The sequence below is a fragment of the Panthera onca genome, chromosome A1 (assembly GCF_046562875.1).
Source record: "Panthera onca isolate mPanOnc1 chromosome A1, mPanOnc1 haplotype 2, whole genome shotgun sequence".
In the NCBI taxonomy this organism is placed as follows: Eukaryota; Metazoa; Chordata; class Mammalia; order Carnivora; family Felidae; genus Panthera; species Panthera onca.
Genome location: NC_138339.1, coordinates 48,676,899 through 48,689,989, shown reverse-complemented (window position 1 = coordinate 48,689,989; position 13,091 = coordinate 48,676,899). Strand labels below are relative to the sequence as shown.

Below are 13,091 nucleotides of genomic sequence, written 5' to 3'. Positions count from 1 at the left end.
GTCAGTAGATCTGGGAAAAGGAATGCATTTCCCTGCCTAAACCAGTCCCTAAATTCTCACCTTTGGTCCACCTCTGCTCTTGGGAAGGCAGCTCCTGGCTTAACCCAGCATTTCACATGTCCTAACACAGCTACTCTGCTTATACCATGGCCTTGTCTTTTCAGGGAAAGTCATGAAAACCAATTGTTTCCAGAAACACACAAGGTAATTCATCTTGCATGACTGATTGTCGTAATGATTGTACAAGCTGTTACAAATGATTAGATACTACTCAGTGGTTTAATGACTTGTTCTTGTGTTCTGATGAAATACAGGGTTGGAGAAATGTGGCATTAGAGGTGAAAAAGATGTGGGATTTAGCTCACATTAACCTCTGTCCTGGTTAACACTGTGATATGTTTGTCCGAAATATAAATACAAAGGCAGGTTGCATTAATAGAAGCATGGCATGCAAAAGAGAGAAGGTGATATGTCACTATCCTCTGTGTTCAGAATTTTTTGTTCAACTCTGGGCAATTCATTTTAAAAGGACGTTGTTAAACAGGAGTTTCCAGAGAAGAGAGCTGGCAGTGGGGAAAATGAAAACATGTAGAATATCATTCCTGGGATTTGGTGCCTCTGCCCAATTAGATCATTGTAACAGTTTTGTTTTTTTTTTTTTTTTAATAGTCTGAAGAGTCTCTGGAAAGAGATTTTGAATATCTGTCCTGTTTTATAGCTTTTTGGGAAAGAAATGAAAAGATCTGGTGTCAACTGATGAAGACTGTGCTTTCATTAACAATTACGTCAATACCAAAATACCAATTAACAAATAAATATTAACAAGTGGGGAAACTGGGGCTTAGCAAGGTGACTTTCCAAGGTCATAAACACATTTAGATCACAATTTTATATTTTGCCAATATAGAAACTTTTAATTCCCTTATTAGAATAGATTTGCAAAAGCCCTTTATCTCCTGAAGCCTCAGTTTTCCCATATGTGAATGGAGAGGCTTGGACCGGATGGAGTTTGAGCTCTTTTAACTGTAACAGCCATGGTTAGTGGCCTTGTGATTTAGCAGCATCCGTTTATTCCTGGTCCTGGTGTTTCCCATTTTCAGCCTCTCTTTTCTCTTTACAGGCTTGACAATGTTGGAGAGTGTAAAAACACCTCTGAAGATATGCAGCATGGAGGGGAAATTGAAGATGGTCTTTTCACACTCTAACGGGCCACCTTTTCTTAGGCTTGAGGATGGGGGCATCATGTGGGAATTGTCAAAATAAGTCCTAGAATGTTTTGTTTTTAAAGCCCCATCTATTCCATTGGTGTCATCCATTCAGTCTTGCACTAATTTCACAAGTGCAAGGTATTTTAGAGACCGAACCTTCCCTGCCAGGTGCTTTAATCTCCTCTGTAGCATCAGGCTAAGGGATCTTCCAGACTACGCTTGAATAATTTCAGTGATGGTGAGCTCACTACCACACCTAAAGGAGATCATTCAATCTCAGGGCAGTTCTGAGACAGAAATATTTAAAACAAAGCTGTCTCCAGAAAGCACCTGCCTGGCGGTCCTAGTTGAATTTACTGTGTTTACCCAGAACATGTATAATCTCTCTCCTCTCTGGCAGCGCTCCAGATATTGGAAGGAGAGCTTCATGTCTCTCCAAAGTACCTTGCTCCTGGGACATGATTTCTGGTCCCTTCTCTACTCTAGTTGCCTTTGCCTTGTATGCATTTGTATCTCTCTCTTTATGCCCAGCTTACGGAGTTCAGTGCCCCACTCCAGGTATGGTATGAGCAGCCCTGGGTCTCATCAATAATTCAGGAAGTAATGTGGAACCACACCATAATTTCGGCTCACCCCCTGTTTTGTTTTGTTTTTTTAAAGAGAAGATTCTCCCTTAAGGAGTGCTCTGCAGTGGTGGGTGTGTGGTCGCACAGAGTCAGGAGTTTCCTGCAACAGGAGGCAAAGGTCCAGGTGGAGGTGGTTGTCAGAGACCTCATTTAAGCTGGAATTTCCCTGGACTCATACAGCAACTTCCAAGCTGCCTCCCAATCTATACCCCTTCCCTTCTCGATTGGTTCTCCATGCTGTGGCAGAGATATCCTTTTCTAAATACAGATCGTAGATTCCTGTCTCCTGACTTCTACTTTTGGCATAGAGAAAGCATGTGGGCTCTGCCTGAGGCTGGGTGGCTGGGTGGCCGGGACTTCAGAGGCTAGGCAGCCGACATAGATGAGTGAGGCAAGGGGAAGTGCTAGGCCATTACAAAGTGGAATGTGTCTGTGTCCACTTGAAGGCATTAACACTCCAACTTAGAATAATGACCTGGCCAAGCAACACATGGCCATGGGCTAGAGGAAGGCAACTGGTCTGAGACTCCAAAGTCCAGGGGGTAGGGTGGGGTTTTGCCAAATGATGACTTAATAAATATACAATTCTTATGCTGAGACTTCCTAATCAGAAGAGATTGTTGATCTAGTTTTTCCTCTCTCTCCCTCTCTGTGCAATCAGGATGAATTGGTAGCCACCTACAAATAACTTCCTAGTATCTTGGGCCCAGGAGAGAGAATCACTTCCCTTACAGAGCTTAAAAATCTAAATGAGACAAAACACGTATGGGAAATGCAACAGAATGCAATCAGTGTTGATTTTCCATTTGCACAAGGAAGGGCTTTGATGGAGACATCCTTCTTACAGCTGATGTTTACATAGTGGGTCCACCATCAAACCTTGAGGATTTAGAACAACCTAATTCTGCAACCTGGACCTTGGTCTTTCTAGGCTAAATGAGATAACATCCAGTCCTTAAAAAGCATTCGCTATGGTCTAGGTACTCTACCAAGTGTTTCAAGGCAATTTCTCATTGGATTATCACGGCAGCCCAGTGAAACAGGTAAATTACTCCTGCTTTTGGAGCTGAGAAAACAGAAGCAGGGAGAGGTGAAGAAACTTGTCCAAGGTCACATGGACCAACATCCCTATGACAGAGCAGAGCTTTGAACCAGGCTGGAAGGACTCTACACTCTTAACCACTACCCTGTGCTTCACAGCGAGGGCCTTAATTTAACACTTTGTGCATACAGAATTGCGATATTGGCCTGTGTTGGTCCCAGATGGATTTTAGTTTGCTCAAATCCATGGCAACCTGGGTGTTTTGATGGTTCTCCAACCCCCAATCCTTTATAGCTCAATCTTCCCTGGTCCCCATATTATTTACTCAGAATCTTATTTGCATTTGCAGAGGAAGCTGCAAGTGGAGAACCTGGCAGGAACCTTAATGAAGCCAGGTGGGACACATTTAAATGGGAATGTGTTGAACTAACTCATGAAGAGTTGGAGCCAAGCTGTCAGCAGGCTTAATGAAAGGTTAACAGGAATCCAGCAATGGGTGGCTGGGGAGACTCTTTGTCTCTCTAAAGAAAACAAAAAGTTGAGAAGTGAGCTCCCTGGGTGGAGGCAGAATCAGAAGGAGGAAGCCACTTGTAACCAAAAGCCTGGGTCTCAAAATAGAATTTCATTGGATTTGTAAACATGTTATAGTCGTTAAAAAAAAAAAAGGCTCTGTGAGTTCTCAGCTCTCTGAACATCAAAGGACAGCGAAGAGAAACGTACTAGATGGAGTATGATTAATGCTGATGTTTTTATGAGGGTCTTGGAATGTGCTGGAGGTGGCTGCTCACAAAATGGAAGGTGGGTTTACTTTCCAACTGAGCTGGAAAGGTGCTGTTCTGCAGTTGTATGCTTTATGAGGTGCTGCACGTGGAGTGGGGGGTGGGTGCAGGGAAGACACCCACATATCCAACAATTCAACTCCCATGTTTTAGCTGATGAAACCGAGGCCCTGACAGGGGGCCTTAGTTACCCCAGGCTACACAGTAAACCAGTGCTAGAGCACAGACCTAAACCATCTCGCCTGGACTTACCTCTGTGGCCATGTCACAAACCTGTCGTTGGATTTTTCTAGGTCCACCTGGATCTGCCTGATTATTTACCCTTCTGAAGTAACATTACATTCTTGGTGCATGCATTTCTTTCCCTTGACCCATCTTTCCCAGCAAACCCTTGACCCTAGGGTGACTGACACTCCCAGAAAGAGGAATCAGAATGTAGAAGTGTAAAACTTGGCTGTTCTGTTGCTCTTTGAAGAACACTACCATAACTAGGGCGACTTGTCCTTGTCCTGCATGCTGGGAATCCCCTCAGTCCTGGGCAAACTGGGATGATTGGTCCACCTGAGTCCATAACTAAACTAGAGCTGAAAACAACCACCCTTGGAGTTCTTTCAATCACCTGCTCTTGGCTTTCTTGCAGCGATGATGTTTTCACCACAGTGGGACCCAAGTGGAGTTTAATTTGTTTAGATCCCGTCTTAAAATGGACTACTAACTCTAGATTCTAGACCTTTGTTATTCAGAATGTGGGGCTCAGACCATGCTGCTGTCATCACATGGGAGCTTGTTAGAAATGCGGAATGTCATTCCCCCACCTCTAGAGGAGCCAGAGAATCAGAATCTGCATTTTAACAAGGTCTCCATGTTATTCATACAAACATTAGGTTGAGAAGTACTGGCCTAAAGCATTGATTTTCAAAGTCGACAGCACGTTGAAATCATATGGGGATTTCAGTATTAAAAACTACTGATGTCCAACTCCCCTCTGAAATCCTGATTTTAATGGGCATGGGGAGGGGGGAGAGACCTGGCTATCAAGAGTTTTTATGCCACCTCGGATAACGCTAATACTCAGCAATGACTATGAGCCACGATTCTAAAGACAGGGCAGCTTTGCGCCAGAAGGTAATGTTGCTAATTAATCAGGACAGCTTTTGGCCTAAGTTACAAGTTTATGTGGGTCTAGTACCCCCACATGATTTTGCTCAAAGAAATGATCAATAAAATTGTCCAAGAAGATCTGAGGAGACAAGATAATGACCTAAATGTCCCAATTAGTATGGATGAGGCCCATTAAAGTAATTAAAAATCAAGATATAATATTTGGTCTGTGGAAAGTGATAATGAGAAAACAGAAAAGATAAACGGAGAAAGAATGTCTAGGGGTCAAGGTGGTGCTATTAATCTTTCAGAGACTTCAGGGGGATAATGAGGAGATGACGCTAAGATTATAAAAGAAACATGGGAGATTGGTTAAATGGAAAACTTTGTTGCAGAGTAAGGAACTTGGTAAAAAGGAACTATCTGCCCTCTTGTACCTAAAAATAATGGGAGACCCTCCTCAGGGCAGAGTTACTCATTATCTTAGTAAGAATGTATTCAGCTGCAAGTAAGAGAATACTTAAAAGTAGTGACTTAAAGACTTTGAATTATTTCACATACCTAGAAATCCGGATTTATGTTGAGATAGTAGAGTCTCTGTGACTTCTTTTGGCTCATTCTTCATGGTTGCAAGATGGCTGTCATCGCTCTAATGTGTCTCCTATGTGCCAAAGAGCCATTTTAGGTGCTGGGGTATAGTAATGAATTAGACAGACCTAGTCTCTCTTCCCAGGTAGCTTACAGTCTCCAGAACCATTTCATCTGTGTTACACATTTCATGATTCCAAATATTTGGATTGTCTTTAATGTATCTGAGAGGCAAAAAGATTGAAGAGATTTAAAAAGGATAAAAGTTTAGAAATTCTGCAGACACACCTTCTTGAAGCTGGGGAACTGTGCCTTTCATGTGAGTATCGGAAGTCAATAGAGGAATGAGGCAGAAACATTCAGCCCTAGTAGGTGAAAGAAAATTATAGCAAAAATTCTTAGCTGCAGTGAAGCTTCATAAACATGGCAGAGAGTAGGCAATTTGGTATAAGAGCAATGGTGCAGTAAGGGAAATAACCTCTTGTGTATTTCTGTGCCATTTTCCCATTTTTGTTTCTAAGCATCTCCAAACCTATGGTATTCTGTGTCACAAGAGGAGGATATCTCCATTTGATGGGGGAGAAAAATGCAAGAACAGAGAGACAAAGTCACTGCCTGCGTTCCCACAAGAGTGGGAATCAAATGTCCTGATTCCTCCTCAATCCAATGGATAAGTATTTTCATGTGTGCACCTGGCTTTGTGCTTGAACCTAATAACAGGGCTGGCAGTCATCACTAATATTATTTGAGCACTTTCTGTATGTCAGGCACTACCCTAAGCAATTTACATGCATTATTTAATCTCTCTATGAGGGGGGTTGCCAGTTTTACCCTGTTGGACAGATGAGGAAATGAAAGTTCAGATCGTAAAGTAGCTAATCTGCAGTTGAGCTTGGATTCAAACTCTGGAGCAGCTTCAGAGCTCATGTCCTCAACCCCTGTGCTCTGGCCCTTCCAGGTATATAAAGTGCCTTACTGATCTCTTCATGACTGTAATCCTGTGTAAGGTGGATGGGGTTGGACTGGGGGTCTTAGGGTTTCCCCTGATCACCTTAGTGAGGTTCAATGTCTTCCCTCTCTAAGTTTGTCTGATTAGACCAACCTGGAAATGGATGGGACAGTGTGGAGGGCATGAAGCCCAAAGAGTCTCCCATTCTTGAAGGGACTCAAGTTTAGCTTTACTTTCAATGGGGCTATCTGTTCAGGCTCAAAGATTGACTAATCAGAATCTGGCACTTAAAATATTCTATGAATCTGGCTCCCTTCCCCTTTAAAAACATACCTGGGTAAAAGAGAAAGCAAAGGGCCTGGGTCCTACTCTCCTGCAGAGCCTCTGGTCCTGCCTTCCTCTTCTCTGCCTGGCCCTCAGTCCTCATGATGCCTCTTATCTCCTCTCTCTACCTTGTTTATCTCTGTTCCCTCCTCAGCTTCTTTCCTTCTCTTCCCTGGTCCCTCTGAGATGCGTCTTATCTCCCTTCAGCAGTTCCATCAACAAAGTCCTATCATTTTTTCCTCCTGCTTCAGGATGCCTGGAATCATTTTAATCTGTTCCTCCGAGCTTTGGTTTTCAATCTCCTCCCAAACTTAATCTCAGACCCTTCTTCACTTAGATGAAAAAAAAGGCCAGAACGAGATTACATTACCTGACAAAACCTTCTGGCTCGGGGATCAAGATGATTAGAAAAGACAGCAGAATCTTTCTTACTTTACTACCATGCCTTTGGTATGTTGTGCTGAGAAAAGTTTTTTAATTAACCAAAGTCTCACCATCAATTAATGCTACAACCTCCACGACCAGCCCCCTGCTTTTTTTTTTTTTTTTTTTTTTTTTAATTTAAACTATTGTTGAAAATTTTGTAACATGTTGGTGTATGGAAAGAACCGAGCTCTCTGGGTCAAACTGGCCTAGAACCTGAAGCTGTTCTTGCCCACCTGGGTGGCCCAGGACAAGTTGCTTTGGCTTCTCTTAGTCTCAGCTTTATCATTTATAAACATGGAATAGTAACAGGACCCTCATAAGTAAGCATTCAATGTAGCAATGCCAGTAAAGCAGTTGGTACAGTGTTTGGCACAGGGTAGGTGCTCTAAGACTAGCAGGCACTGTTGTTAGTGCACTCTGCAGCCCCGGCAAGTTTAGAGTTACCTGTCTATGTTAGTTGAGAGTTGCTGGCAGGACCTGCAGAGTCCCCCAGGGAGGTACCTACAGCGCACTTGGAGAACAGGCATGTCGAAACTGTGGGCTTCTGGTCTATCTCAGAAGCTGCACATATGTCCCCTGATCTGGGGTTCTCATACTTTAGACACCCTAAGACCCATCTGAGAACATGTTAAAATGCATATACCTGGGTTCAACCCCCAGAGATGCAGATTCAGTGACTTGGAATTGGGGCCCTACTACCTGAATTTTTTATGACTGTGGTAGAGTTCTGAAGCAGTTCTGAAGCAGGGAGCAGTGGACCCTCTGAGAGTGTGGTTCAGAGGCTCACATTCAAACAGTGCTCATGGCAGCTAGCCTGGTTGCTAATCACTCTGTCCTGCCACCTTCCTCGATTCTGATCCTGCTTTACCTTTGTCTTTGGACCCTGGTCTCAGCTCCAGTTTTGCTCTGATTTTGTTCTTTCTTGGTTCACCGTGGTCAACCCCAGGGCATTCTTACCCTCTGGTTCTTAGCCTCAGCTTCCCCCACCTGCCCGAGGTCTGGCTCTGGCTGAATCCTGCATTACATGCTAAATTGTTCCTGAGTGATGCCATCACTCACTCCTACAGCTTCTGTGCGCCAGTTACGGTTATCATTCGCCATCCTCCCCTGCCTTTCATTCATGCCTTTGGTACCAGACACCCCTTTGGACTTCCAATGTGATGAAGAATCTAGGAAGATGGCAAGGGCACCATTTTGAATTTGAATTATGATTTTAAAACACTGGGAATGTGGAGAGTGGACCATGTACTGAATTTTTATTGCCCTTAAAATATATGCTGGGCTATTTTTTATTTCAATTTTAAATCCATCTCATATATCTTGGTTCATGTGGGGGTTTTCCACCCCTGCGAAATGATGAAGAATATAAGAAGTATGCTCTGAAAAAAAAAAAAAAAGAAAAATGCTCTGGTTTCTATCTGGATTTCTTCTCCTTTCTGAATTGTGGCTATATTAGATAGATAAATAGATAATTTTTAAAACTATGGATATATAAGAAAAAACATGAAATTCACCATTTTAACCACTTTCAGTGTACGACTCAGTGGTATTAATTACATTTATAATGTTGTATAACCATCACCATGATCTATTTCCAAAATTTTTTCATCATCCCAAACAAAACCTCCGTAATTATTAAGCAATAACTCTCTATTCGCCCTTCCCTCAGCCCCTGGTAACTACCATTCTACTTTCTGTCTCTATGAATTTGCCTCTTCTAGATATTTCATGTAAGTGGAATTAAATCCTATTTGTCCATTTATGTATGGCTTATTTCACACGGCATAATGTTTCCAAGGTTTGTCTGCGTCGTAGCATGTATCAGAACCCCATTCCTTTTGTAAGGATGAATAACATCCCCATTGTATGCATATACCACATTTTGTTTATCCATTTATCCGTTGATGGACAACTGGGTTGTTTCCATGTTTTGGTTGTTGCGAATAATGCTGCAGCAAACATTGGCATACAAGTATTTGTTCAAGTCTCTGCTTTTGAATTTTGTGGCATATATGCCCAAGAGTGGAATTACTGGGTCATATGGTAATGCTACATATTTAGTTTTTTGAAGAGCCACCACGCTGTTTTCCACAGTGGCTACCTTTTAAAATTCCCACTAGCAGTGTATGAGGGTTACAATTTTTCTGTATCCTCACCAACACTTGTTATTCACCTGTTTAAAAAACCTTATAGCCATCCTAGTCGGTATGAAGTGGAATCTCCTGGTTTTGATTTACACTTCACTAATGACTAATAGCGTAGAACATCTTTTCATGTGCTTATTTGGTCATTTGTATATATTCTGTGAACATATGTGTATTCAAGCCCTTTGCTCATTTTTAAATTGGGTTGTTTGTCTTTTTGTTGTGAGTTGTGGGAGTTCTTTATATATTCTGGATATCGATTTCTTATCAGTTATATGATAGGAAAATCTCTCCCATTCTATAGGTTGTCTTTTGATTTCTTGATAATGTCCTTTGCACAAAAGTTTTTAATTTTAATGAAGTCCATTTTATGTATTTTTCCTTTTGTTGCTTATTACCTTAGTGTCATATCTAAGAATCTATTTCTAAATACAAAGTCATGAAAATATACCTCTATGTTTTCTTCTTTTTTTTTTAACGTTTATTTTTTTATTATTGAGAGACAGAGAGAGACAGAGCATGAGCATGGGAGGGGCAGAGAGAGGAGGAGACACAGAATCTGAAGGAGGCTCCAGGCTCTGAGCTGTTAGCACAGAGCCCGACGCAGGGCTCCAACTCACAAACACAGTGAGATCATGACCTGAGCTGAAGTCAGACGCTTAACTGACTGAACCACCCAGGCGCCCCACCTCTATGTTTTTTTCTAAGAGTGTTTTGGTTTAGTCTTATAGGTCATTGATTCATTTTTTTCATGTTTATTTATTTATTTTGAGACAGAGAAAAAGAGAGAGAGAGAGAGAGAGAGAGAGAGAGAGCATGAGCAGTGTGAAGGAAGGGAAAAGAGAGAGGGAGAGAGAGGATCCCAAGCAGGCTCCACACTGTCAGCACAGATCTTGATGTGGGGCTCAATCTCAGGAACCACGATACCATGACCTGAACTGAAATCAAGTGTCGGATGCTTAACCGACTGAGCCACCCAGGCACCCCAAGTCATTGGTTCATTTTGACTTGTTTATGATGTGAGGTAGGGAGTCCAACTTTATTCTTTGGAATGTGAAAATCCAGTTTTGCTGGCACCATTTATTGAAGAGATGCTCCTTTTCTCCATTGAATGGACCTGAAACTCAAGCTTAACTTTATTTCTCTGAAAATATGAAGCATGTTTGTCTGAAAATTCCACTCCTTTGGGTCTTTTGGGCTGTGTTTCTGTTGTCCTTTGTCTCTGCATGTTCTTGCTCATGGTGTCTCAATTTCTTGTGTGCCTGGCTACCTTGATTGTATAAAGGTTATTGCACTTGAAAATTATTTGCAGGAATAATTTGAGTCCCAGCATAATGTGATTTACTCCAGAAAGAACTTGCATTTGCTTCTGCCAGGTGCTTTTGTGTGTCATCAGTCTCAGACCACCAAAACTCTAGTTTACTGTTCACGGTTCCATGGTTTACTTAGATGACTTGAAGCCAGGTTGCAAGTTCATGAGAGACCAGAGTTACTACTGGTTCACCTTTAACCTGAGGGGACAGCCCTTTTTGACCTAGCTAATGCTAAGTAGTGGTTCATCAAAGTCCCTAACTTTGTGAGTTCCAAACTTTGACACTTTAAAAAAGATTTTTTTAAGCTTATTTATTTATTTTGAGAGACACAGAGACAGTGTAAATGGGGGAGGGGCATAGAGAGAGGGAAGGAGAGGATCACAAGCAGGCTTTGTGCTGCTAGCACAGAGCCTGATGTGGAGCTCGAACTCATGAAACTGAGAGGTCATGACCTGAGCCAAAATCAAGAGTCAGTTCCTTAACCGACTGAGCCACCCAGATGCCCCTAAACCTTGACACTTTTCATCTAACTTCATGAGGTAGCCAAAACCACCATTCAACTTTGCAGATATTCCTTCCAGATTAGAAAACACTTTCAAAACAAAGGCAACTTTGAGTTCTAGACTTACCTTTCTGATTTAGCATTTTCTTTGGGTTGAGTCCTAGTGATTTGTCATTATTTTGTTAGCTTTTTGACATATTAAAGAACACTGAAAAATATTTTGTTGAGGCTTCTGTGTCTTCAATGATTAGTCTAAATTACCTAATCAATATGGTCAGTACCAATTGTTCTTGAAAATGTCTATTTTCCCAATAGCCTTGCCAATGCTAATCATTATCAAATTATTAATAAAACCATTTTCTTTGAAACAAAGATGAATACAACAAAAAATATTTAGTTCCATGATACAATTAGTGTCTTGTAAGTATCAGTAAGATTAGTGTCTACTTAATAGCCTGCATTGAATTGTTTCCAATCCCAAAAGTATACTTCCTGGTATGTACATTTAACCTGGAGGAGAACAGACCAAGGGAGATTTGATGTCCGTGTACAAATGGTTGAGGAACTGCCACTGGAAAGAGGAAGTAGTCTTGTTCTATGTTACTCCAGAAGGCAAATTTAGGACTGGAAATTTTAAATTCTAAAAATTAGTTTCTAAGCAAAGGAACGCTTTGCCAGAATAATTTAGAATATTGCGGTGAGTAGGATTTTGGTTACCTAGCATTCATTTGTTCTGCCTTTCATTTTGGACTGATTTCTTTGATACTTCTCTTCTGCCCTTTAATTATTTGTAGTTCCCTTGCACCTGACTCATCCCCTATCCAACCATGGCATGTAAACTGAGCCTGGAGAATCAGAGCACTACATCACCTCACTCCCCACAATAACGGGTCGGTCAGGGATGTGCACAAGGCCCAAGTGATGCCAACGGGAGCCAAAAAGACCTGATTCTAAGACTTTTGTTTCCATTATGCAGGATGTTGATCTTTTCCCGCTACGAGAGAATAGGTGGCCACTGTTGTGCCACCACAAAGGGAGACTATTCAAGAGGAAGTGGAACCCAGATAGGGGAATAAAAAACAAACCCTGGTGATATTGGTTGAGTCCTGATCATGCCAAGACTAAAAGTATAAAGCTAAAAGTAAAAGCTAAACGTTTAGTATGAACTTAAAAGACTGTTCATGCTGTGTGATAAGAGGAAATAAATTGCCATTTTGCTTAAGCTAGCTTGATTTGGGCTTTCTGCTCTTGAAATGTTAAGAGTTTTAACTCAAATGGGTAGTAAACTCCTCATTAACAGTAGTGTTTTTGCAGAAGAGGATGACCAGCCTTTGGAGTAGTTTTGGAGGGGACACCAGAATATCTGGAAAGTTGGCTTTGAGGACTTCCAACTTGAAGTTCTTGGTTTCTCCAAAAGTCTCCTTTACTTGGTGTTTTGTTCTGCCCAGGAGACCTGGTAAGTTCAAAGAGAATCCAAAAACACTGTGTTGGCCATCCCTCAGGGCCAAGCAATACAGAAGTTAATACATGTCCAGGCCTGGGATGCATATTTAATGGACAAATCCATAATGTTGAATCCCAGAATGAATGATTTAGAGTTGGATTATTCACTTTGCACTAAATTAAGTTGTCTTATTTAGCCAAAACAAGACTTCCTGACAGGATTTTCGTCATAACCTTGGCTGAGTAATGAGTTTCTTTGCCAGGATGAATTATTGATTAGACCTTTGTATCATCTGCCTGGCAGATGAAGGAAAACTATTTAATTTTAAAGATGTTCATATTCAGATGTATATGCAGAAAAGAAGTTTTGAGCACTGTACTTTAATGCTCCATCACTTAATCTTCCCAGGATTATTTATGGAACAGAATCTGAGTTATATGACAGTGTCGGGTTATTTTTAGGCCCAAATAACTAATACTCCCCATCTGTGGATGTAAATGTTTTCTCTCCTTTTGTTGTTATAATTCTATGTGTTTAGATACAGGTGTTTAATTTATTTTAAGAAATGGGGAAATTTCTTTCCAAGCCAACTGAAACACCAAGTTCTTAATGATGATGACTTACATTTTTATGATGTGTTGAATT

At 41.3% G+C, this 13,091-nt stretch overlaps 1 protein-coding gene across 4 annotated transcripts in view; it reads left to right on the top strand.

Moving 5' to 3' along the window:
• Positions 1-2,433, top strand: part of TIMD4 (T cell immunoglobulin and mucin domain containing 4) — a 40,090-nt gene extending 37,657 nt beyond the window's left edge. For all 4 annotated transcript variants that reach the window (XM_078446234.2, XM_078446232.2, XM_078446231.2 and 1 more), the window contains 2 exons: positions 165-204; positions 1,121-2,433. In XM_078446234.2, coding sequence (XP_078302360.1) covers positions 165-204; positions 1,121-1,205 — 125 coding nt within the window. In that variant the 3' untranslated portion in view covers positions 1,206-2,433. The remainder of the gene's footprint in view (positions 1-164; positions 205-1,120) is intronic.
• The last annotated feature ends 10,658 nt before the right edge of the window (positions 2,434-13,091 follow it).